The sequence below is a fragment of the Agrilus planipennis genome, unplaced genomic scaffold (assembly GCF_000699045.2).
Source record: "Agrilus planipennis isolate EAB-ADULT unplaced genomic scaffold, Apla_2.0 scaffold51, whole genome shotgun sequence".
Lineage (NCBI taxonomy): Eukaryota > Metazoa > Arthropoda > Insecta > Coleoptera > Buprestidae > Agrilus > Agrilus planipennis.
The window spans coordinates 653,194-677,959 of NW_020438915.1; the positions used below are offsets into that span (position 1 = coordinate 653,194).

Here is a 24,766-nt window from a genome sequence, read left to right on the forward strand (position 1 = left end):
AGTTGTTTACAAGGTTATGTTGTGTTGTGAATGTTCTGGATATAAGCACACGCACAAAATTAGTATTTTGTGATGTAAATTTCTAGTCTGTTCATTTTGAAAATGCTATGTTATGTAGGGAAAGTGTCTTTATGCTGTTATCTTGTAACAGCAGTTATATTTTCGGTTTTGTTTCTCAATGGAGTTACTTTACAGTTTCTAAGAAACATTTGGGGGGGTCTTATCATAGGCCCTGCTCTGTATTTTGTTGTAGTGAATTTGTTAATAAAGAATATTTATAGGAAAAATTTTCAAGATTCATATCAGGTATTACTATAATTTTAAGTGGAGTATTTTACTTGATATTGTACTTATTTTCAGGTTGCCGTAAGGGCTTGTTTTTTAGGATTTGCCTTTGCTCTTGGCATTTATGTACATTTGCTTGCACCATGTAATATAAAAGTATTTGGGTGGTATATGGGTGTGATGGCTACTTTTCATTATAGTGAATTTTTAGTAATGGCCATTATTCAACCAAAACTGGTTACAGTAAATTCCTTTGTAATCAATCATAGCATGCAGTACACAATTGCTGCTGTGTCCTCATGGATTGAATTTGCCATAGAGACTTATTTCTTTCCTGGTAATCTCTGGTTAACTTGATATAATTTTGGAAAATTTTTACATTTTTTTTCGTAGACCTCAAGACCATGTATTGGTTTTCCTTATTAGGATTAACAATGTGTATATTAGGCGATTTGTTTAGAAAGGCAGCAATGTTAACTGCAAAGTCTAATTTTAATCATTTGGTAGTCTGTGAAAAATCTGAAGATCATGTATTAGTTACACATGGTGTATATGCCTTATGCAGACATCCTAGTTATGTAGGATGGTTTTATTGGAGCATAGGAACTCAGGTTTGACATTTGTAGTTTGTAATTTAAAGGCTAGTTTTGTGTGACTTGTTTCTTCTTAGATTATTCTAGTCAATCCTTTTTGCATAGCAGCATATACCATAGTTAGTTGGTTGTTCTTTAAAGAAAGGATCCTTATTGAAGAAATAACACTCCTTAACTTTTTTGGGGTACAATACTGTGAATATCAGGAACGAGTAGGAACAGGAATTCCTTTTGTACAAGGCTATCTTTGTGATCTTTAACCATTACTGGTAACAGTTATTTAAGAAGTTGTTGGTAAATAGAACTTCCTTAGTGAAACATACATTGTTTGTACAATACTTTCAATATTTATAATGTCAGTATCATGACAAAGTATTTTCACTATGTGAAAATTCGTCAAAGAAAACTGGTCACTTTTGTGCCAAAGTTGTAGGTAAGCCATCTTTTAACTGAAAGGTTAATAATAAAATAGTAATTGTGTTATTGATAGTAAAGAGTATTTTTATATAATTGCCCTAATGTTTGATATTTTAGTAAGTTTTGGAAATATATTTTAAATTTAGTTTTATGCTTTAAATTCGTGTTTTGTTCACTACTTAAGAAGTGTGAACTGTGTTTTACTAAATGAGTTTTTTAATTTTATTTCTAGACTGACTAATTGTAATTGTTATATTTTGGTAATTGTAAAATGATAATTTCTTTAAATATAAGTTGTGCATGCTTTTTGTCATTAATTGTTCTTCTCTTACAAAAACAAAAGTCGTGTAGTAAAAAGATATAAATGCCTTTATTAGATTTTTTGACACAAAATACAGGTATGAAATATAAAATAAATAACCAACATTCTACTGTTAATTGCAAATATTTTAATGTTATAAAATAACATTTGTAGAAAAAAGTGTAAATGGCAAGAAATTAATTTACATATCACGATTTGCAAAACAAAGAAAGAGATTTTTTTTATGAATTTAATTAATTGACTTAGTTAAATCTAATGTTTATTCATTACCTAAACATCTATAAGTACATACATATAAGATTTTATTTGTGCTTAATTATGGATAAAAAAATGTATTACAGTATTTAAACTTAAGAATATATCACAACCTTAAACGCAAAGTTGGTACTCGTAAGTACTGGCGCTATATTTCTGTAAATTCAGCTTAGAATTTTTGTAAATTATTACAAAATACTTTCGAAAAGTGTAAATGTTTGCTTTGTAATCGGTATAAAAATTTTTAAGTACACTGAATAATGTAGGTTTATTTATTATTTCTGCTTCAGCCACGCAAAAGCAAACTTTTACAATCTAATTTAGTTCGAGTTTTCAATATCAAAAATTGGCAGTAGCTGCTTTCGCTGATATGTTTGTGCTTTTCACGCTTCCAAAAGTTTTATAAAAACTGCAATAAATCGTTATCTAAAAGCTGCACAATAAAATATCAAAATATATTCGTGCGTACTTACGCGACTTCTCTGCAAGTTACATTATCAAGAAGGCTAATTGCACAATAAACACGAATTCAGTATTAAAAGGCTTACATGAGACTATACTTGAAAGACATCGCTATCTTGTTGCAAAATCCACTGGGCGGCCCTTGTGACGTCCCAGGAGGAGGAACAAAGCGCAGTATGACAAACAGTAAGGTCTGAACCTGTTGCAATCTTTTGTACTTTTGCCAATTTGATCGCTTTTAGTACGTCCCAATCGCAGTGTTCTAACGCCGAAAGACACTGTTCTTTCGAAATCTTGATAAAAGATATATATACGTAAATATTAGTACAATATAAAAATTGTACAAAAATTATTTAAATAAGCTTTCATTACAGTTTATTACTTTACCCCACCAAGGTACACAAAGACTACGTATTTTTTAGGGTTTGAGGAAACCCCTGGGGATCGAAGCAATTGAAAACATAGTTTTTTCATTTGAATAAACAATTTTAGTGAATATTCAGTGGTTGTATGTATATTTTAGTGCTATGCCTATTTGTTTTTAAGGCGAAAAATGAAACTTACGTCTTTCCCAAGAACTTTCGACATAATTCTGACTTCATCCGATTCGTTACCACGTGCTCTAGAGCTCGGTTTTGCGTCTGCGAACTCCAGTAGGTCTTCGCAACTAACGTGATGACTTCTCAACTTTTTTTCTGTCTCTTCTGTCGTAAAATTGCTTAAGTTATCGGCAGCTGCGTCGACGCAGTCTTGCTCGAGCGGGATGTGATCAAGTGCAGCCAATTCCGAGTCGATTCGAGCTTCAAAATGATTCGATTCAGTGTCGTAACAGTACTCAGATTTTTTCATACCATTCGCATTGAATTCAGCCGAGCAAATATTAGTTGGAGGAGAGGGAGGTTCCACGCTTGACGGGATGGGTGGTGATGATGAAACTATGGAAACCTGGACAATTTTATAGAAATGAATATTACTTTAACTGATTTATTAACAAGAAAATCAAATATTATGTGGAAGAGAACTACATAAAACACTAAACCCCAAAATTCCACATAAAGCATTTATAAATCTAAAACACATTTCGACGCCCAATGTGTTATTCTCAATCTCCAACAGTAGAAACGCATTTCAGGTTTTAAAATTAGAGTGTTTAATTTGATTATTTAATTTTTACGACAGAATTACTAAAAGTGTATTTAAGTGTTGATACGCATAAAATAATTTATAATCTAATAGGCTTGAAAGCGGCTAATTAAAACAAAAGTAAGTTAAGTGGAAAAGAACGAGTACCTTATCAAGCGTGCGTTGCAATGTTGCAGAAGCGGGAATGATGAGCGGATGTTTGCGAGTGTGACGCGGTTTTGATGTTAGTAAGGTTTTATTACGATCCCGCGGTGGTAAGGGTATGGGATTTTCTTCCTTTTCGCCTTGTTCGATGAGTTTTTGAAAGGGGAGCGAGGACGGTCTACTGAGGATACTGTTGCCATTTTCATTGCTTTGTTCCATTATTGTGCTCGGCTGACTTGTTTGTTGAGGATCTTGAATAAAAATTTCAACTAAGAGAACGCTTCCTCATCCTGTTGCCGAAATATTAACTTACCTGCTTTTTCTTCCTCTAAGCATTCGGGCGGGTCCGGGAATGATCTCCTGTCGCCATGTTTTGTATGACCTATCGTTGGTAACGTAGACGTCCTTAATCTTGGTTTGATCATCGGCAGTTGACCTGAACGAAGCATGCGCAATGGATTGCCGACGTGCAACAACTAAACATATTCACAAAACTATAAGCAAAACATTGACCAAGCAAAACACAGCAGCAGTCTTAGACCATACACTCCCAAAGGCAACATTTTATACGATTAAGAACAAACTGCAAACAGTATTTACGTTGGATGCTACCTCTATGAGTATACGTTCTCAGATAGTAGTAGGTTTCCAAGTGTATACAACCTGCTTCTATTTTTTTTATAGATTGTAGTTTTACATCATTTCTCAATTTTTGTTTTAACAAATAATAATCGTTCATGAAAATAAACTTACCTGAGTCATATCTGGTGCAGGGCTTTCCACCAAACTCTGGTAAGCTAACTGTGCCTCTTGGGTAACTTTGGACTAAAATTATGACAGGAAAAGGAGAAGTGAAAGAAAACGAAAAAAAAACTTAACTAAAGAACAAGGGTGATTTGCGGTATCAACGCAAAAAATAATAATGCGAAATGCAAAAAAGCCACTGGCAATTGAATTTTGAAACGAATGATTGTAAGCTTCAGGCTGCAGTTTTAATAAGTATTTATTGTAACATTAATGTCCATTACAAAGGCGACAATTATAATATGTAATAGTAAAAGGGTTACAAAATATCACATGTTTTGATTAAGAATGAAATTATTATTGTGTAGAAAATGGGCGGAGTATAATATACTTATAGACAAATATTAGCTACTTGTTTTGAATTACAGAAAGCCACTATGTTTGTTGGGGACCTAATGTGCTGCTATTTAATGCGGATCACATTATCTAAATACATATTAACTACTTGCTCAAGGGTAATAACATTAACTTTGGTGCTTTTTTTTAATAAGTGTGAAAGCCTTACTTTTGTTTTTATAAAAATGGTTTCAAATTGTAAAAATACTATTTCCTGACTATCCAATTCCATCAATATCAGATTTCGTCTTTTCGGGTTTTATTTGTAAAAATATAAAGAATTATTTACTGTCAACTAATTATCGTTTTTTTGTTTTAAAATTATTATTATTAGGAATTACGGTTTAATTAAGTAGCCTTACAAAATTAGATAAAATCAATTGTTACAAATTGAAATAATAATATAGAACCAGTGATTTTAACATTTCAAATACAATATTAATTAGCAAGGCTTTTCTCAAAGAACTGATCTACATTCTAAACTAACACAGCCAAATTTTAAAATTTTCTAATCGCGGATATTTAATAAATCAAATTACTAATACAGATGGGAAAAATAAAATTTCGAAATGTTCAAGAGCAATATTAACGTAAAGAACTTTATGTAACGTAAAATAAGAGTTTAATTTCTAGATTTTTAACTATTAACTGTGTATATATAATATACTCAAAAAACGTTTACAAACTCGAACTTGAAGATGATTCGCTTGGCTTTTTTCTGGCCGCTGTCGTTGGTGAAAGACCGCTCAACATACTATTTGAGGGAGGAGGAGATCGGCCACCTTTCAAGGTGCCTCCTGGCGTTTCAGTAACCGTCACGTTATTTCCGTAACCGTCTGGTTTTAAAAATTGCATCCCGAGTCTATTTCTAGGCGTTATTTCAGATCGAATGCTATTATTTGATGTTGAATGCCTGCTAAGTCTCCGCCGTCTACGCCAATCTAAATCTACGGATCCTAAACTCAAGCAATCTTCACTTTCGCTCGAACTTGAATTGACATAAGCTTGGGGATTGTACGATTTTCTTCTCTGATTTCTTTCTCGTACCGTTTTGCCATTCTTTTTTGGTAAACTTTCTTGGGAATTGCAATTTGAAAAGCTTAAAGCTCTTGGTCTTTCGGAGTAGTTTCCGTGGTATACGCATGTTTCGTTAACGTAAGACTGATTTTCATATACAAAAACGTCATCGTAAGTCACGTCAGGGGTAATGCTGTTTTCATAAGGGTAAATAAAACTTTTACCACGATCTATGTAAGCGTTCTGATGGTGATATCTTCTGTATGTAGAATGACTTTCGGTTTTTGAATCGCCATAAAGGCTACGGTTTCTATTTAATCGCGTCCGATTTTCTACATATGTTTTGCGTGACATGCTTTCAGATTTCGTTAGAGTGCGGTCCCTATAAGGGTACAAATGACACTCCAACCGATCAGGTTCAAATGATAAATTTCGCATTTTATTCTCGATGGATTGAACCGTACTTTTATGCGCGTTATTATAAAATGGATTACTGGAATTTTGAAAATTATTTCTAGCGGGTTTGGTTTCGCGCAGACTGTACATTGGCGTTCCGGAAGCTAGAAACGGTTTTGAGAGTATTTCGCGTGATTTTGCGAAATAGAATTCAGCCGATGCCTTATCCCATAGGGGCAATCGTAAAGTAGTTTCAGAAAAATCGTGCAACGAACTTAGAGAGCATTTCAGTTTGCGCTATTTCAATTGTAATTATGGTAAAAGGGGCAGATCAAAGAAACAAATTAAACGTAAAATGGATTTCGGTACAAAAAAAGTGGAAGAAGGACGAGTGGTAAAAATAAATAATCGCAATTAGAATGTTTTGTTTAGTGTGTGAGTAAAATATATTATAACAGCAAGAATATCTGCAACAACCTATTCTAGATATTACTGGATTAAATAGAACGTACTATTTGTGCTTTTTGCCATGTATTTTATTATTAATATCATGTTGTTACACATACTCTTAATGAAAATATTAAAGAATTGATTCTCACCTGTAAATCTGGTGTAGAATGGGCTTCCTCTGAGAAGTTCCTTCTCTCCAATACCTTATCATGTTTTTCATGTTCTCCTGATGACGGAAACCTGAAACTAAATTTCCTTTTGTTGGGTGAAGAAGGTGTGGTTGGTGCTGATAAGTCATTCATAGACCGTGTGCTCATTTCGTTCGCCAGCGCTATAGCTGTATCCAATGTTTTCTCATCCAGAGCAGAAATGGGTTTTACAGTTGCTTGTTTTCGAGGCTTACTAAGTTTCTCCCTAAATTTCGTTAAATAAAGTTGTTGATCATCAAAAAATTAAAACAACTGTACCTCAGTTCGTTTGTTTTATTTGAACCCTCGTGGTCTGCAGGGGAAGGTGGTGGCTGCCCTAAACTGTTCAGCATCATCTCCATTTCGGCCATAAGAGAAGGTCCTAAATCCAAAGCTGGGCTATTAGTATTTTCGTCATCGCTTATTTCGTGGTATTCGTGATCGCTGTCTGGTGCGGGAGGTAACGGTATGTGATCACCTTCCAGCAGAGGAGCTGCCTCCAGGTCCTTGTGAGGTCTATATGGAGTCACCACTTGAGTAGGAACACCATTATACTATAAAGAAATATTTTAAAACCTGACAATGAAAATGACTTAATAATCGTTCCATACGTCTACTTTTGAACCTCCAAGAAAACTTAAATCTCCGAAATAGGCTCCATCCAATCCTACGTGTCCCGTGTGCTTTACTTCTCCTTGAGGGGCACTAATCATTTCACTACGGAGTTTTCTGCGAGCTGAGGTCCTAGTGGTATCTGTACGAATCAGAGATGAACCTGGCAGATCACTTCCCAAATAAGCAACGACACTGACGGGGTCGAAAAGGCCGGTCTTTCCAAAAGCTGACACTCCCTTCCATAGGGGACGGTGTGTTCTACATTATATACAGAATTATAAACCAAGTTCTCAAAAAGTAGTCTTAATTAACTCTTACACTTTATCTAAAACCGTTACAACATCTCCAATCCTAAAAGAGAGCATGTGGGGTCCCTCTGACGAAGCGCTTTTTGTTTGAACTTGTTCGGGCCTGCAATCAACCAATCTGCTGCCCAAATCCGCGAATCGGGGTCGCGTTGCAGCCTCATGCCTCCAACAATCGTTCATAATCGCGTAGTATTCTTGGGGACAACAGTCCGGCTGTTCCAATCGCTGGAAATTAGGTTCATCAATCGCCTCTAAGATTTGTTGGCCGGTTAGAGCAGCCCATGGTTGAAAACCGTACGAAAACATTTCCCATAGTGTTACTCCAAAAGCCCAAACGTCACTAGCAGTTGTGAATCGTAAATAACTGATGCATTCTGGGGCACACCATGCTATTGGCAGTTTTAAATTGACATTAAAGTTTGTCTGGTAATAATCTTTGCCTTGGCCCAGAGCCCTGCTGAGGCCAAAGTCGGATATTTTGACTTTATTTTTTGAAAATACCAGAATATTTCTAGCAGCTAAGTCCCTACAACCAAATATATTTTTATTTAACATTGACTTGCAAAGATTTGTCTATATACCGGTGAATCAGTCTTTTGGCTTCTAAGTATTGCATCCCATCGCAAATTTGCACTGCAAAATCACAGAGAGTAAGTACAGGAAAACTTGACCTAAGTGAAGGCTCCTTGAGGCATTCTAGAAGTGAACGGAGTGGGGCCAGCTCTGTGACCAGCATCAGACTGCCTGTATCTAAAACCACTCCAAACAGTCTAACTATGTGTGGATGATCAATGGAATGCATTATGGCAGCTTCCTATAAACAATTCTTTTTGATAAAGAAACATTCAAAAACTGCTGTATCAAAACATACTTTTAAAAACTCAATAGTGTTTGTTTGCATTCTTTCTCTTGCTAAACATTTTATGGCAACTTGAATTCTTTCACCTTCATTGGACCACACCCCTTGTTGTACCACCCCAAACTCTCCCATTCCCAGTTCTTTATTAACTGTAATATTTGCTGCAGGAATGATGTGCTTGCTAGGAACTCGTGGTGACTTTGACAGAGTCAGATTTTCATTACTGCTTGTACTATTTGGGTCTGGACATGGTTGGTCCTGTTTACGAGTGCTCAATAGCCTTTTAAACTTTGACAAGTAATTATGTGGGAAATTTTTCTCATAATATTTGCGAAGTCGACGAATCTCAGGCTTAGACAAGCCCAATTCAGCCAGGTCCTCATCTGTAGCAAATTTCAACTGTGAAGGGTGAGTCACTTTCAAATCATTTCTGAAAGTTCACAAAAAAAATTATATGCTTTGTTTATATAAGAATAGGTAAATTATCATTAAGTTTTTAATTAAATTTTGTTTTAAATGATAAGTCAATGACATGCAGCAAATGTTGAATTCTACTGGATACTTACTTAAAACTACTGAAGTAATGTTGTAATTCTGCCTCAACCAGGAATTCATACAGACCAGGGCCTTTTTTAATAGGTGCACTCATAACTACGAATTTTATTCTTTCCTTTAACGCCCAAATTACCCCTAAAATATAAACTGTGCTGAAGTTTGGCTGTAAGGCGTGGCCTCATAAACACATTAATTTTTATTTCTAAATATAACTGCAAAAACTTTGCAATGCGGAATTATTTATAGCTCAAGCATGTGTACAATATAGCATTCCATCTTGCCCAATTCACCAAATAATGAACCAGAAGATATTCTGTTTTCACTGTTTCCTCAAGTTGCTTTTACAAACATATACATTCTCTGTTATATGTTTTTAAAATGATGTATTTGTTTATTGTTCTAAAACAAAACACACATACAAATATGCTGATAAAACATTTTAAATATTTATTTATTACTTATCATGACACTGAAGTCACTTTACTTGACAGTTTAAAACTTCTTGGTGAATAAACCAATTAAATTCTTGCCATTCCAAATACATAAATCACCTGGTTTGTTCCTTTTGAAACTAATGTAGTGTTTAATGTATACGAATACATATACAGAAACGAAAATCTTCAGAAATAATGTTTTTTAATAAACACTTAAACTGCAAGAACAATCAATAAGTTTACAATAAAGGAATTGTAACAAATAAAGAAATTGCATTTATTTGCAAAATCAAAATACCACAGAATATGACTTGTAGTACAAAGGCTCATTCAGGCCCATTTCGCCCGTTCCACATTTCTAACGTTTCTAACCTTTTCTTTATTCCCCAAATAATTTCTAAAACAATTTATCAGATTTTATTTTGAAAGTCAATAACAGAAAATTAATAAACACGGGGGTATTTAATATCTAAAGTTATGGTGTTTACAACAGTGGCTAATTTTGTAAGAAGTAGAGGTCCAGATGAATTTTGGAGAAAACGAAAAATACTAAAGCTTGCAGCAGTAAGAACCTTTTAAATTTAACTTTTGAATCGATAAAGATTACTGCAATATTTTAGCATTACATAGGAAGGAGAAGAAATTGCTACAGTATAGCAATTAAAAATGTTCATCGTGCTCTAGTGTATGCCACAAAACATCGACAATTGAGAAAAGAGAATATGAGACAGGTAATTTGTAATAGTTTCCATTTAAATACTTTTCATTAATTAGAATTCTAGTTACATGAAACCAGAATAATTGCTGGTTGTGAACAACATGGTATAAGCTACAAAAACTTCACAAATGGTCTTATGAAATCTAATGTATTACTAAACCGTAAATCCTTAGCAGATTTAGCAGCTTGGGAGCCTTTTACCTTTAAAGCTTTAACAGATATTGCAAGGCAAAAATGCGTTGAAGATGGTGTAAATATTGATCTCAGTCCTCAAAAGTCAGTAGATGTTATAACAAAGGGAATGTTAAAATAATTATAGCTTTTTCTGTTATGTAATATTTAGTATGATACTAAGTGTTGTATTTTTAAATACACTATTCTTTTTTTATCTATAATCTCCCTAGGTATTAAAAAGGCAAAATGTTGAATAAATTCAATCCAAGCAAAGTACTATTTTGTAAAAATTTATTCACAATGAAAAATAACTCTAACAACAACTAGTACAGAATCATACACAACTTAACATACACAAATGCTTTTAGTAAATGGTGATAACTCTAAAAGCATTTGTAAAGTTTGTAAACATCAAGCAGATCATAAAGAACTAGTGGAATTATTGATGTTACAAAATGATACATTTACTCAAATGCAGAAGTTACCATTACTCTACTCTACTTTGGCTAAAATATCAGATTCCCTGTACAAATGGTATTCGGAGTTTTCTTCTATCTCTACTTTAGTACCCCCATATTCAGGGAGGAGCACTTGATCTCCAACTTGAACGGATGGTGTCATGAATTGTCCATTCTGGATAAAAAAGATGAAGAAGTTATATAAATATCAAGAGGTTAATCCAATTTGTAAAGTATACCTGGTTTCGGGAACCTTGCCCCACTGCAATCACAGTACCCCTCAGAACTTTGCCTTGTGCTTTATCAGGCAAAACAATTCCTCCTTTGGTTTTGCTGGCTGCTTCTGCCTTTTTAATTAGGACTCTGTCAAAGAGGGGGATCAGTCTTTTAATAGCCTGAGCAGCCTGAAACAAAATAAAAACTATCATTTATGATGTATAATGTACTATGTAATAACTTATTCATACTCTTTCAGCTTGAGCAGCCATTTCTTTAATTTTAATTGCTTGTTTTCGATCTCAAATCAAAGAAAAACTATTCTTGAAAAACGGTCAATTTGACATGAAGTTAAAACAAATGCAAATCATACTTTCTAAGAAAGCTATGATTTTAAAATACACATACTAAAGGGGTGGGAAACTTACCATGTGTTTTATTTCTTAATTGTATTTTAAACGAAAAGAACCTTTTATTTATGTGCACGTGCTAGGAAAATTCTAGAGATGCCGGTTTGCAGCAGATAAAAGTATAATGTAGATAAAGAGGTTTACGATAAAAAGAGTGATTATGTATTCTTCATGGTTTAAAAGTTTTGTAAATTGAAATGCTCAGTTTAGCTTCCATATAAGAGATGTCGTCAAGTGCACCTAAAATTTTATAAAATTACCAAACATTATTGTAAAAAATTATTGGAGGGGGTAGCACGTTGACAAGAGAACCGGTATTGGGAGGTTATGCTTAATAAAATTGTAAGTTTTGTATTTTTAACAATAATTTATTTAATTCTCTTAATTGCACATATTACATGTACCTATGCTTAGTATTTGTGGCTATTGCCTTTATGATTCATATGCGTTTTCGTTTTTATTATCGTATTTCTACTTCGTGTTGCTGATATACAGGGATTGATCAGATATTTTTAAGACTTCCACACATTTTTTACCATTTACAAACTAATTCACTGTTTATTATTTTCATCAGTTTACAGATTCTACTCGATAATTAGGGCGTTTTATAAATACATGTAATATCGGGTGTATATCGGGTGTGATCAGATTAATTTCGCATGCAAATATAATTTATTTTTTATATANTATGTATATGAATATTAGAGAATACATTTTATCTTGAAAAAAATTACATGTATTGAGATGTAGATAGATACATACGCACATTCACACTTATATTGTATACTGCTTATTCATTATACAAGGTCTATTCACGAAGTTTTTCATTAACTTTATGTTATAAGATTGTTTTGGACGATTACCGGATTATTATTTAATGGTATATTTTCAGGTACCTGTCGGAAGATTTGTTGCAGCGTGCGTAAGGTCAAAAATTATTTTTCGAAAAATGGCGTCGAATGTTAAAGTAGTAGATCGCGTCGGTACGGAACAGAATAAAAAAGACATTAGTGTTCAGTGCGGTAGTTATTTAATAGTCGATGAGGAAAATATAATTGTTTTTAAAAGGACAAGTTCTCCAATTTTTGAACTTCCAAGTGAAACCGAGTTGGCGAACTTACATCAGCCTGTTCCCACACTTAACGAGGCATCATCATTGGCGGAGAATGAGGTAGGATTTTTTCTTAAGTTTTAATATGTATCTTTTCCTATGTTTTTAAATATTTTCGGAGTGGAAAGCAGGGATGGAGAATATCCAAACACCTAATGGATAGTTTACCATGCATTTAAGATTTGACCATACATGTACATATTTACAATGTTGTTTTTCTGATTGTTCTATTTTTTTGTATTTTTGTCATTGTACAGCATTTAGATAAACATATGGAATCCATATTAAAAATTTTCATTGCATCCCAGATTTGTCATACTGGAGCGCCGTCATAGTCATTGTTGGGGTAACGAATATTATGTTTATTATTTCTAAAGTATATTATAATTTATCGCTAATTTGTTGTCAAATCTATAAATTTGTCGCTCCAGCCGCTACTGGAAAATAGACGAAGTGATTGATTTCAAACTGATACTACTCGAAGTTACGCGTATCTTGGAATACAAAATGGCGATCGCGTAGAGAGATACTGTAAGAGCTATGTTTTGTCGCTGAAAAATGGTACTTTTACCCATTTTACCGCTACTATATCCTCTAGCAGTGAAGAGCCGCCAAGTTTCCACTCGAAATGTAAATGGCTTAGAAGAATACATTAAGGGCTGTAATATGTCGCTAATTTGTCGCAAGTTTGTCCTAGAATTGATCAGCGAAAAACGATTGCAAAGCTATCTAGCTGCACTACACAGTGAATTGCGAAATAGAAATATCGTAGAAAAATAGTGACAACTACGGTCCGTACAGTATTTTTCTACGTTATTTCTTTTTCGGTATATCCTACGTGTAGTGTCAGTTTAACAATCCTTTAATTGTTTTTCGCTGATCAGCTCCAGGATGGATTTACGACAAAATATGTAAAAGCACCATCTTTCAGCGACGAATTATAGCCTTTATAGTATTTCTTTCCGCTAGTTCTATTTCGAGATAGTGTAATGAAATACTGTAAGGGCTATAATTTGTCGCTAAATGATGGTGATTTTGCACATTTTGTCACTAGTCTATCCATCAGCTAACCAGCGAAAAACGACTGGCAATACACATAGAGTATCTCGAAATGGAAACACCTTAGAAAAAAGTAGTGTAAGAGCTATAATTTGTCGCTGAGAGATGATGCGTTTCCACATTTTGTCGTTAGTCTATCCTCTAGCTGATTCCAATTTGAAAACTGAACAACTAGAAGATAGACCAGCGACAAAATGGGTAAAATTAAAACTCGTACTTTATTTTTTTACATCATTTTTATTTTGGAATAAGCTGTGCTTAGTGGCAGATTGATATCAGGCTAACATTTCGTCTATTTTCTAGTAACCGGCTGAAGCGACAATGTTTTGGGTCTACTTACAATTATTTAACGACAAATTATAGTCTTCGTGTTAACTTGATATACATATACATTGTAATTTTCACAATTCAATTTGTAGCTTTTCTTCTGTACTGAGCGTATATACATGATAACTCAAAGATGGTCTCTCTTATCTAGAAAATGCAGTCGACTTTTCTCACATTTTAAGTAATAGGTCGTTTGATATGTTTTTGTATGCGACATTTATACCATCAATTGTTTCTATACTCACTTTATGCCGACTAAATTAGTCTGGCTTGCCTTTTGTTTCATGTTATTTATTCATTGTCCAATGGTCTTCCGTGTTACGTATGACAGCACCTCCTATGTACGTTGGTATTGTATTTACTTACCTTTGTTCGCAAGCCAACCACCCCCCCCCCCCCCCCCCCCCCCACCCACCTGTGCACCCCTCAAAGTAGCGCCGTTCGCAAACCCCGCGTTTTGCGCCCCATAGATACCTATTGTTTTCGGCTTAATCTGTTGTTTCTTGTTTCGCGACACTGGCGGACCGTTTCGAGTATTGTGCTCGTAAGTCCCTGTTTCGACGATCCGTCATGTACACGAACATTGCTTTAGGATTAGGTGCACATAAGAATATCCCTGAAAAGTGTTTATCTATCTGTAAATCTACATATATACATATGTTAGTACATATTTTATTTTATACAGGGAATATATTCGAAAAAGTGGTATATCTTTTTCAGGTGGAAAATTGAGATTTACAAAAGTTTTACTTGGTGCTATTATTAAATACCAAAGGTAGGGGAAAGGTCCCTAGAATGAACCATCTATGACAGTACCATTAAGAAATGAAAGGGTGTAATCAAATTTATGCGAAAAAAGTTGAGGGCATTGCTAGGGTTATCACAAAAATATTAGATCGTTCAAGGCAGGTAAAAACATGTTATATTTGGTTTATCAATAAAAAATAAAATCCAAACAAAGTCAGTGGTCCAATTTAGGATACTGGTCCCTTAAATTGGACCATTTCTGTTGTTCTACATTGATGTTCAACATGACAACAGTAATGGCATGCTATAAAACTGAAAATATGACTCTGAGATGAATTTACCAACATTAGAACTTTTTTTTAAACCTATGAGAAATTCTATTTAATTCGACAACGTTAACAATGTCTTTTTAACTGTAACTGATTTGCTAAAGTACATTTTAAATTAGCCTGCAAAAATGTTTTAAGATATTTGCCCCAATTTTGTTGATTTACTGTTGTTGGTTTTTCACAGTAAAGTATTCATTTGTTTGAAGAATTTTTGAAAATTCGTGTTTGGCATAGTCAATTATTAATGTTTATGACTGGTGCATGTGTGGTTATAGCCAGTCATGTAATTACTAAAATGTGTGCAACATGTTCGTGTTTTATCTAAATGAAATATTTATTGCAATAATCCTGTTGTTTGTTACGTAAATATTTATAATTTAAACGATTTGCTTATATGGGCAGTTGTACAGGTGTGCTATAGTATTAGGATTACTGTAACGGTCACGTAAAGATGAATAAATATTTGAAAACAAAATTTTCGTGTAAAACCTGACGAAAACTCATTAAATTTTTGTTTGTATTGTATTTTATCGTCCACGCACAGGAGCTGTTTACTCGGGGTTGATGTTTGATCATTTTTAATATAATGTAGGCAGTCACAAAGAAATGAAATATTAAATTTGTTTGACAGCCAGTGACTAAGTATTTAGAAAATTTATTAACCGAGAAAACGCAAGAAAAAAAATTGGAAAAGTTTTGATGCTTTAACATCACCAATTCAATTTTGATTAATTTTGTCATAAAATTCGTAATTTTAAAAACAAATCCTTCTATTTAAAATGAAAGTTAAGATTAATTAATACTATGTGTATACTACGAAATATCTTCCACCTTAGAGGATTTAGAGAAGAAAACTAAATGTAGGAATATTTTTCTGGGAGATTAGTCGCCGATTTTTCTTCCGAAAGTTTAATCTTGGCCCCTGCTGGGTAACTAGCTATATTCTTGTCAAGAAATACCTTGGTGTTCACCATTATCGCATTAATCCCGGCTCTGTCTGGCGTAGTTACATATTAATGTTTGTCGGACAGTCAAAGAGGACTTGGAACATAAAAAATTCCCGTCATAATTCACCTTTGCACAAACGCTACTGTCAGTTAAACTTGTCTCTTTGGTAGGACGCGGAATATGTTCAAAATAGTTCGGATTGTGTAGCTGAAAACTAGGCGATGTGGTGTGGTACCTGAAATAGTGAAGAACATTTTGTAAAATAACTTTGTACTGATGACTTTCGTTTGAAGAGGGAGCATTTTGGAACATTGTTCGTTTCCCACCGACGTTTAACTAAAAAGCATATACGAGAGCAGTTCAATAAGTACCCGTGTTAGAAATGAAGACATCTTATTTTTAAAAATTTGTTTTTTTATTTTTCAACATAGTCCCCTTTTAGAAAGATACACTTCTCCCAACGACCCTGCCATTTTTTTACCCCTCCAAAAAATAAGATTTGTCGAACTCTCCAAAATCCCCCCTGTCTCGGCGATGACTTCCTCGTTTGAGCTAAATTTCTTTCTCGCTAGTCATTTCTTCATGGTAGGGAACAAGATGAAGTCGCAGGGAGTTAAATCGAGTGAGTACGGGGTGTGCGGCAGCAAATTCATAACGTAATTCATGCATTTTGGCGGCAACAGCTCCTGATGAATGTGCCGATGCGTTATCGTGCTGAAAACGCACCTTTTATTTCGTCAAATGCGTCCGTGTTTCCTTCAATTTTTTGTCGAAGCGGTCCAATAACTCACTGTAGTATTGTCCAGTGATCGTTTTTCCTGTTCCTAAAAAATCCGTAAATTTTTTTCCTGGGTAACAACGTTTGCCAGGCTGCCTGGTGGCTCCTATCAAAAACGGATCTTTGCCCACGTTTAAATTCGTTGAAGCAATATCTAACTGTGGCCGTAGATGGCGAAATGTCTCCATAAACAGTATCCAACTTTGTTTTAATCTCCTCGCATTTTTTCCCATCCAAAAACAAAAAGCGAGTTACTGCTCTTTTTCCATCTTAGCGAAAATAACGAAACACGTCTCAGTCTAATGGCTGCCAAATCCAAACTAACCTATCAATCAGTCTGAAATTCGTTTTAGCGTGGTTTGATAGATGGTAGAACACGATGACAACACCAATTTCCCTCAGAAACGTCCTCTGTCTTCAAACACGGGTACTTATTGAACCGCCCTCGTACTTACCTATTTTTCTTAATTTTGACTCCAATGGTTGCAACGTACTTGTATTTATAAAGCTTATAGTTTTTGACAAAAATTTTGCCCTTCATATTAACCTTTGACATACGTATATACTTTTAACTAGTAAACTATTGGTCGAAGAAACTATTTTGTTTTACAATTTCTTAAAATTCTACTTTCAATAAATCCAAATTTGTTTTTGTATGCACTTTCCGTTTCAAATTGCTTTTAATCGAACATGCCACATTTTATTATATAAACGTGAATTATTCGAAAAAATTGACAATTCGATTTGTAAGGAATTATTCTTTAATTAACTAAGTGGAATCATTATATTAATCCCAGTGTATCTGTGGATAATATGACGTAGGCATAATATATGCGGTACAATGGCAGATGATCCAGATAAATTTGGGTTACGATTGTCGAGTTGCTACTTCTATTATTGTCGCGGAGGCGGCGGCGCATAGTATTAGCCGACGACGACGACGACGTCCAAGCGGATGTCGACGTCCTGCGTCGTCGTTCGTAACAAAACAGTGGCATTTCTTGGCCGTCATCTTCGTTCCCTAACACATTATACGTAATCGCGACGTCCACGTGAGAAGCTCCTGAATATTCGCAACAGTTTTATGTAATATCTACTTACGCTTCACTATCTACTACAAAAAAAGTTAAAAATATATCAAGAATTAGATGATGTCACTGTCGGAAATCGGTCTTCTACATACCTATTTTTTTTTTGCGAGGTTTTGCAGGTTTTCATTACATTACATTGTATTATACAATTATACTATTAAAGAAAAATTAATATTTACAAGTTTATTTGACAAATGCAATGAATAGTGATGTATTTTTGAAGTAGAACTTAATTAACGTATTATTAACTTAATTATTATCTACCTACTTGCATGAGTACATATTTATTTTTTTCATACGAATGATAAAATATATGCATAAAAAACATTTTTATTAAAAAAAATATTTTTTGATTCATAAAAGTAATAAATTATAAACGATTATTTTTTCATTTTCATTTTTAATTTTATCATTAATTAATATTATTATATAAGTTATAACAATGATTGCCAGAGTTGCTTCGTCTAATACCTACATATTGCCTACGACGTTTGGGGTTAATATCTTCTTAATAATATCAAGAATTGCTTTTTGGTGGACAGTAATAATTTGGCGTGACCGCTATTTCTGTATTTGCGTAGGTGTCTTTTGGCAACGTCACTTTAGAAGATTGTATTCTATTACAATTTTGGGCACTTTTGTTGTCTGTAATATACTTGTTACTACTCGGTTACGTACGTATCAAATTAAATCTTTTGTAACTTAAATAAAAAAAATTTATTTTAGTTTCAAATAAGGATTTATTTGAGTAACATGTCGTTACAAAAGAAACATCATTTAGGTAACACATTTAAATTTTTGTTTTCAAAACATCCCTTCTGTATACGTTTATTAGTGTTGTTTAGGCGACCGCCAATAACCCCTACAATCTTAGATTACGATGTCAGATAAAATAACTGTTGAGACTTGTAGTTGTGTGTGTAAATCTAAAAAATATTTCCATTTCATTCTAATATCTTATAGGTACCTGTAGGAAAAATATGAAATATAAACGATCTCGAAAGCTTTGGGTGATTGTTAAAATTTTCTGTGAGATATACGTATAATCCTTTGATAAAATGAAAAAGTTGGTTGAGTGTGTTAAGAGAGAAAAAATTTTTAGACGTTAATAGTACCTAGTTTAGCTGGGAAAGTGCAGATTTTATAAACTTAGTCTCTGGAATGACATTTTTAATAGCCAGGCTGTTTTCTACATTAATGCCCTCATTCAGATCCAGTTCAGTTTCGAAATGATATATTACGGGAAATATTGCACACATATAAACCTTTATTAACGCCCAAGGGTGTTCATTATTGTATGGTATGGCTTTCGCCTGGGCTGCGCGTTCTAGCATGCGAAAATCCCATGCACCGGAATTCTTCAGCTTCTACGAGCCTGACGAAACGTTAAACGAAGGTAAAATCGTCCTAGTAACAAAAGTCAAATGAAATTTCGTTTTCGTCCCGAAATGGACTGCATGAAAACTAGCGCTATAGTTTTCCTGTACATACAGGTATATTTTAACAGGAGATTGATATGTATGTTTAAATAGAAAAGGAAATACATTTGGCGCAAAAAAGGAAGACATTTTGAAGTGAAACTTCTTTAGGCACGGTAGAGTAAGTTCGTTTCATGCGAGTTGATATGTAACGAAATCGTGCAACGGATGTCCCCTCTCTACTCGGACACGTAGTTGAGTTCGTAGTGGGGATTGCTGGAGCTGTGAGCGCGCTTCAGCGCAACGTTCGTTACAGACAACTCCGGCATGTATAGTGTAAAATTTAAATTCATAGTCTACAAATAATACCATTAAACCAATTCCTTAACCCCTATCCTGGTATGTTTGTGTGTTTGAGTAGCGTGTTGTATAATTACAAGTTGTATTTTTTTCGTCTTTAAGCACTTCTTGATAACTACATAAAGACATTTTTAAAGTGCAACTAACCTTTAAACAACAGGAATACATTTGGTACAATAAACTATTCTTCTTCGACTTAATAATAGTGTAATATTTAGGAAAGGTTTTGCCACAGTTATATACGATTTTTAGGGCATTATTTGCACGTAATATTAAGAGCTTTCTCTGTGGACTAAAATACAACGCTTCGGGAAAATATAATATCCGTTTAACAAAGTATCCGAAGCAGACTGCAATTTGAGAACTTTCCAACTAAAGGGCCTTTCGAACAGACCCGCCCGCTTGAAAAGTTTGGAGTGCATTATTGGTAGCTCCTCGTTATGATGCGAAAATTATGAAATTAGAGACCGAATTTCGTATTCAGTTTTTCAGTTCCACTTCAAGAAGATTTTTGATAACAATTCAAAGTTGAGAATGGCAATAATCAATTGCCCACGTAATTCGCTATTCACTCTCTTCCATTCACATTATGAACTTTAACGAATAGAATTTTATTGAACTTTAGAAATCGTATTCCAATTTGCTTAGAAAGGCAGAAGTCATCCATTGATTTGGTATAAAAATATGATGCATCGCAATCCGATGGCTTCTCTATAATAATGATGATTCAGTAATTACTTAGCCTTTTCGTTTAAATTTGAAAGTTGACTGTTGACTTTGTTATACGATGCAGTTTTATGCATTTCGATCACTCAATTTCAACGTTTCGTTATTTCTTTTTGTGCTACTGTCGAAGTTTTCAACATTGAGAGTTCCAGCAATTCCATTAATCAACTCACTTCGAATGGAAGTATCATAAGTAGTAGAAGAAGAAGAAGAAGAACGATTGGTAAATTAGACAGCTGTGTAATGTTATTAAAGTTGCGAAACCGTAAATTTCTACGAGTACCTAAACGTCTACCATATCGAAAAGAAATGAGATTGTATCTGTTGGTTTTTAAAATGTTTACGAAAAGAAGCAGGCGACAGTTTTTTAATTTGAAATTGATTGAGGTTTTATTGTCAGATTTATATAAACTTGATTTAGCTTGTACCTGCTTGATGAATGTTACTCACAAAGTAAAAATAAAAAAAAATTGCGAATATACCTCAACTGGAAAAGTGTAGTGAAAACTGTAGTTGTAGATGTACAAAACAAGCCTAAAAAATTGTCTGTGTCTTGGTATCTGTTTGTCTGTCCATCTGTACGGATTAACTTTCGAAGAGGCAGAACCGATTTCGATGAGATCTTGGTAACACTGTCCCTTTTTAACACCACGTTGTTTGATAAGAACTTTAAGTGATTCAGATGCCATTGTGAAGTACTATGTAAAGTATAAAATAAAGTAGAAACAGAGGCTTGCAAGGAAATAAAAAATTGGAAAAGGATAGCGAATCAAAGTATTTACTTGAAGTTCCTGGTTGCAAGTGGGCGAATTTTGGTAATGGAATAGGACCTCTGATCCGTTGATTAAAATTGTACAATCGGCTGCGTCGAGGTATGCGATATTCAGACGATGAAAGTTGGGAAAATTACTGTTCCGCTGGCTGCTAATGATGTCCAAAACGGCTGCTTCGTAAAATTTCACTTGTTTCGATGTAAAAAACCACTGATCCGGCTCGAAGGACCAAATAAAAAATGTACAAACGTTGTACGTTGCACGCCAAATTAATATTATGCAACTAGTTAAATTGGATCGTGATTTCGATGAAGAATAAAAATTCACTGTTTTATTTAAAACATTTACTGGAACTTCTATTCTAATCAATAAAAACTAAACTTCAACGTCTAAATTAAAACTATCAAAATTCGTCCGACAATGGAAACTATTTTGGATGGTTACTGGATGCAAAACTTACTTGATTGAAAGATGAAATGTGAATGTCTGATTCTTAATGTACTATGCAACTATATCTACCAACAGGTAAATTGGTGAATATTATTTTAGCGGGGGTGAATAACTAGAAACTGAATATAACACAGAATATGGAAAGCCCTATCATTAAATGTGAGCACAATCGCCATACAACATTTCTTTCCAGTTTATAAGGGTTCTGCGAATACCCAGGTAAAATGTAAACTGGTCCGGCTTCACTAACTTAGACACTATTTAAAATTGCAAATATGAATTTAAATTAAAAATATTTCATGTACAAAAAAAGAGAAAAACTTAGGACTTAACAAACACGAAGAGGAAGTTTTCAGTAATATTTTTTAAATTCTTTAGAAGTAATATTGTATTTATTAAAAACAATTAGGAATAGTCTCACGCGGACTAAGTCTCTGGCAAAACTGGTATTAAATAAACGTTTCAGATTGATCTTTATCGATATCAAAATTTGAATTGATTTTCATTCTCATTTGTTTCGGTCGGCTTCCGGCACAAGATCGAGTCGAAGTAGTTGTACAACTAACTTTGCAAAAGTTAAAAGCATAAATTATGCAATTTTCGGCACGGCTTGCCGAATAATTACCAATTATCTAACTAATAAAGCAAAACAGCAATAACTTGGGCGTAACGAATGCCTTTCCCGTGGCTTTATTGTACATTTACGGCTATTTATGATGGCAATTTACCCCTAAATTAAGGAAAAGTAATAACAGAGAGTCCGGATTTTAGGCGCGCACGAAATGCCATAATATATATTTGGCACTTCAACAACTTTTCTAGATTTAATTATACAATTCACTCCGGTATGGGGTCCGTTTTGTTATCCATTTGTTATCCAGAAACGCGCCTACAATATATATGTGAAAAATTACATTCAGGACCCGAGTAAATTGCTAGATATAATTACAGGACCATATAATATCCAATTGAGCCAGTATTTTGACATATGAAAATGCTTAAATGCTACCCCCACCGCGTACACATAATGGCCCCCTAATAACCTGAATACTCACGATTCTTCCGGTTCAGTTCACTCTAGAGCATTCTACCGTAGGATAATCTCAGACGTTAGCTGCGTATCACGGTAGGAAGATTCAAGAATATTCTAGTATATTCTCACTTATTCTGAATGTATAAAACTAATCTAAAATAATACAAAAAGCTAGCCCCACTGCCTAAAATAGTGGTCTTCGGATATCCTGAATGCTCATGAATTTTCCGGTCTAGTTCACTCTAAAACATTCTACCGGAGGACAATCCGAGACATTCGAGAACACCTTAGCTGCGAATCACGCCAACAGCATTCAAGAACATTCTAGTACATTCTCACTTATTCTAAATGGGTGTTGGGTGGTCGGTGGTCGACTGACGGACTCCCACCCTTCCAAATTATAGAAAAAAACGAACATTTAAGGAAATTCCAAACTTTATTTGGTGAATTTTCCGAAATACATATATAAAACTGTTCTTAAGTAACACGAAAAGCTAGTCCCACTGCTTACACATACATAGTGGTCTTCGGATATCCCGAATGCTCATGAATTTTCCGGTCTAGTTCACTCTAGAACATTTTATTCAATCAGTAAAAATATTTCTTAACATTTCATAAGGAAGTAATTCTGAATTCATAAAAGGCAAATGTCATTAACAATAATTATTTTTGAGTCTAAAGCGACATATGTTGAAAATGCGGTATGTCCAAAATTTAAGTTGTGGAAGCTGTTTAAACATACAATAACTTCGTTATTATTTTCCATTATATTTTGACGTAACATATTCATCTAACGTACGGTGCGGACGTTTTGGAAATAAAGCAACGGCTTATGTTTTAGCTTTTAGTTAAACAACTGTGCAAATGGACATCAAAGTCGCACTTGACTGGTTTTATTTTTTCGTTATTGTTAACGTTAATGTGCTTTTTCGTCAGTATCTTTTGCTTCTATTTAGAGCTCACGTTCTGACCGAGTTACTGATTGTTCCAAGGGTCCCCCTGTCAATCTTTTTGCTCCGCTAGTTTTCTAAAAATAATTTATTTTAGACACCCACATCCTCACCAATTCTACGGGTGTCCTCTAATAATTTGCTCATACTTTTTTTACTCTCGTCACATTAAATGTCCAGTTAAAATTAATTTTCTGATCCCAATAATGGCGCTCAAACGACATCATCGAATTGTTATTGCTAGAACATTATCTCGAAGAAAAAGTTCAACCTTGGATGTTAAATTAATTAATATCTATTTTTAGTTGGGTATTAGGAGAAGACCCCCATTACTACGGTGATCGTAAAAAAATTGACAATTAATAAACCAATCAATCAGGAATTAATTAGTTTGACGCTAACGTCTATCAAGAAAAAAAGTAATTTCTTTCCTACTTATGTACATATTTTATAGGCGCCTTCGCGTCTTCTTACTAATTTTTTATATAGGTACATTATTGGGTTGTCGCTTTTTGATCTCTTTTGAAATTTGGATGAGCCACTACTGCAAGATTCAGATAAATAATTAGAAGTCAAATCTTGAAAGTTTCGTGGTGAATTGATGAAAAAGCGGTCTCAACTTTTTTTTTACCGGCACACAAATTGATGAAATTTCGGTAAGAAATAGTTACTCATCCCTTCTGTTTTCCTAATTTGTTACCTTCAGGCTTCTTCTTATTTTCAAACGGCGAAAAAAAATTTTTTTTTATAAGAAGTGTTAAAAATAAAATCGCTATTCCTTTCGTCCTTTTTATGTCATAGAGAACTTAATAAGGATACGGCCACGTGTTTAAATGATGCCTCATGACCTCTTATTGTTCTAAATGCGTAGCCCTTCTCAAATGAAGCATTCATGTGTTACTCTCCGCACATTTTTACACATGTTCCCGTTCCCGGAATATAATATGTGTTCATTCACCGGGCACGTGAACGAGTTTTCTTGTCTCTCTTTTCTAATAATAGGTCGTCAAGTGAAGAAGATTATGACGTACATAAATTCAATCTCCCCGACTCGTTAATTATGCAACGGTAATTAAACAAAAAGCAGGCGTCGTAATAAAACTAAAT

The 24,766-nt window shown here is 34.1% G+C and overlaps 4 protein-coding genes across 6 annotated transcripts; 2 read left to right on the forward strand and 2 right to left on the reverse strand.

Annotated features, from left to right (window-relative positions):
• The first annotated feature begins 12 nt into the window (after window positions 1-12).
• On the forward strand, window positions 13-1,441 carry LOC108733056 (protein-S-isoprenylcysteine O-methyltransferase). 2 transcript variants are annotated; one of them, XM_018464086.2, is made up of 4 exons: window positions 13-306; window positions 361-622; window positions 679-896; window positions 956-1,441. In XM_018464086.2, the coding sequence occupies exons 1-4, from the start codon at window positions 103-105 to the stop codon at window positions 1,136-1,138; spliced, it is 867 nt and encodes a 288-aa protein (XP_018319588.1). In that variant the 5' UTR covers window positions 13-102; the 3' UTR covers window positions 1,139-1,441. The 2 variants fall into 2 exon arrangements, with proteins under 2 accessions (XP_018319588.1, XP_018319589.1); XM_018464087.2 differs by lacking the exon at window positions 13-306 and having other exon boundaries at window positions 423-441; window positions 486-622; window positions 956-1,435.
• Window positions 1,442-1,791: 350 nt separating this feature from the next.
• LOC108733054 (activated Cdc42 kinase-like) lies at window positions 1,792-9,691 on the reverse strand. The gene is made up of 13 exons (XM_018464084.2): window positions 9,608-9,691; window positions 9,161-9,548; window positions 8,607-9,024; window positions 8,317-8,549; window positions 7,746-8,261; window positions 7,424-7,685; window positions 7,092-7,366; window positions 6,774-7,038; window positions 4,375-4,446; window positions 3,935-4,097; window positions 3,625-3,872; window positions 2,899-3,279; window positions 1,792-2,627 (listed from the first exon to the last, which is right to left on the reverse strand). The coding sequence occupies exons 2-13, from the start codon at window positions 9,241-9,243 to the stop codon at window positions 2,427-2,429; spliced, it is 3,117 nt and encodes a 1,038-aa protein (XP_018319586.1). The 5' UTR covers window positions 9,244-9,548; window positions 9,608-9,691; the 3' UTR covers window positions 1,792-2,426.
• A 267-nt stretch (window positions 9,692-9,958) lies between these two features.
• LOC108733057 (39S ribosomal protein L20, mitochondrial) lies at window positions 9,959-10,751 on the forward strand. Its single transcript, XM_018464088.2, has 3 exons — window positions 9,959-10,147; window positions 10,204-10,314; window positions 10,366-10,751. The coding sequence occupies exons 1-3, from the start codon at window positions 10,061-10,063 to the stop codon at window positions 10,612-10,614; spliced, it is 447 nt and encodes a 148-aa protein (XP_018319590.1). The 5' UTR covers window positions 9,959-10,060; the 3' UTR covers window positions 10,615-10,751.
• Window position 10,752: 1 nt separating this feature from the next.
• Window positions 10,753-11,689, reverse strand: LOC108733058 (10 kDa heat shock protein, mitochondrial). Of its 2 annotated transcripts, none has more exons than XM_018464090.1 (3): window positions 11,578-11,689; window positions 11,173-11,337; window positions 10,753-11,108 (listed from the first exon to the last, which is right to left on the reverse strand). In XM_018464090.1, the coding sequence occupies exons 1-3, from the start codon at window positions 11,578-11,580 to the stop codon at window positions 10,968-10,970; spliced, it is 309 nt and encodes a 102-aa protein (XP_018319592.1). In that variant the 5' UTR covers window positions 11,581-11,689; the 3' UTR covers window positions 10,753-10,967. The 2 variants fall into 2 exon arrangements, with proteins under 2 accessions (XP_018319592.1, XP_018319591.1); XM_018464089.1 differs by lacking the exon at window positions 11,578-11,689 and adding an exon at window positions 11,401-11,511.
• Between the last annotated feature and the right edge of the window lie 13,077 nt (window positions 11,690-24,766).

Bases quoted from the DNA above. Each gene is read 5' to 3' on its own strand.
- LOC108733054 (XM_018464084.2), bottom strand. From the start codon at position 9,243: ATGAGTGCACCTATTAAAAAAGGCCCTGGTCTGTATGAATTCCTGGTT. The intron at 9,025-9,160 runs GTAAGTATCCAG...GTGAACTTTCAG, and splicing joins CATTACTTCAGTAGTTTTAA to AAATGATTTGAAAGTGACTC. The intron at 4,098-4,374 runs GTAAGTTTATTT...GAATATGTTTAG, and splicing joins CTGCACCAGATATGACTCAG to TTGTTGCACGTCGGCAATCC.
- LOC108733057 (XM_018464088.2), top strand. From the start codon at position 10,061: ATGGTGTTTACAACAGTGGCTAATTTTGTAAGAAGTAGAGGTCCAGAT. The intron at 10,148-10,203 runs GTAAGAACCTTT...GCAATATTTTAG, and splicing joins AAATACTAAAGCTTGCAGCA to CATTACATAGGAAGGAGAAG. The intron at 10,315-10,365 runs GTAATTTGTAAT...TTAGAATTCTAG, and splicing joins GAAAAGAGAATATGAGACAG to TTACATGAAACCAGAATAAT.
- LOC108733058 (XM_018464089.1), bottom strand. From the start codon at position 11,421: ATGGCTGCTCAAGCTGAAAGA. The intron at 11,338-11,400 runs GTATGAATAAGT...ATTTTGTTTCAG, and splicing joins TGGCTGCTCAAGCTGAAAGA to GCTGCTCAGGCTATTAAAAG. The intron at 11,109-11,172 runs GTATACTTTACA...TTTTTTATCCAG, and splicing joins GGCAAGGTTCCCGAAACCAG to AATGGACAATTCATGACACC.
- LOC108733056 (XM_018464086.2), top strand. From the start codon at position 103: ATGCTATGTTATGTAGGGAAAGTGTCTTTATGCTGTTATCTTGTAACA. The intron at 623-678 runs GTAATCTCTGGT...TTTTTTTCGTAG, and splicing joins AGAGACTTATTTCTTTCCTG to ACCTCAAGACCATGTATTGG. The intron at 897-955 runs GTTTGACATTTG...GTTTCTTCTTAG, and splicing joins ATTGGAGCATAGGAACTCAG to ATTATTCTAGTCAATCCTTT.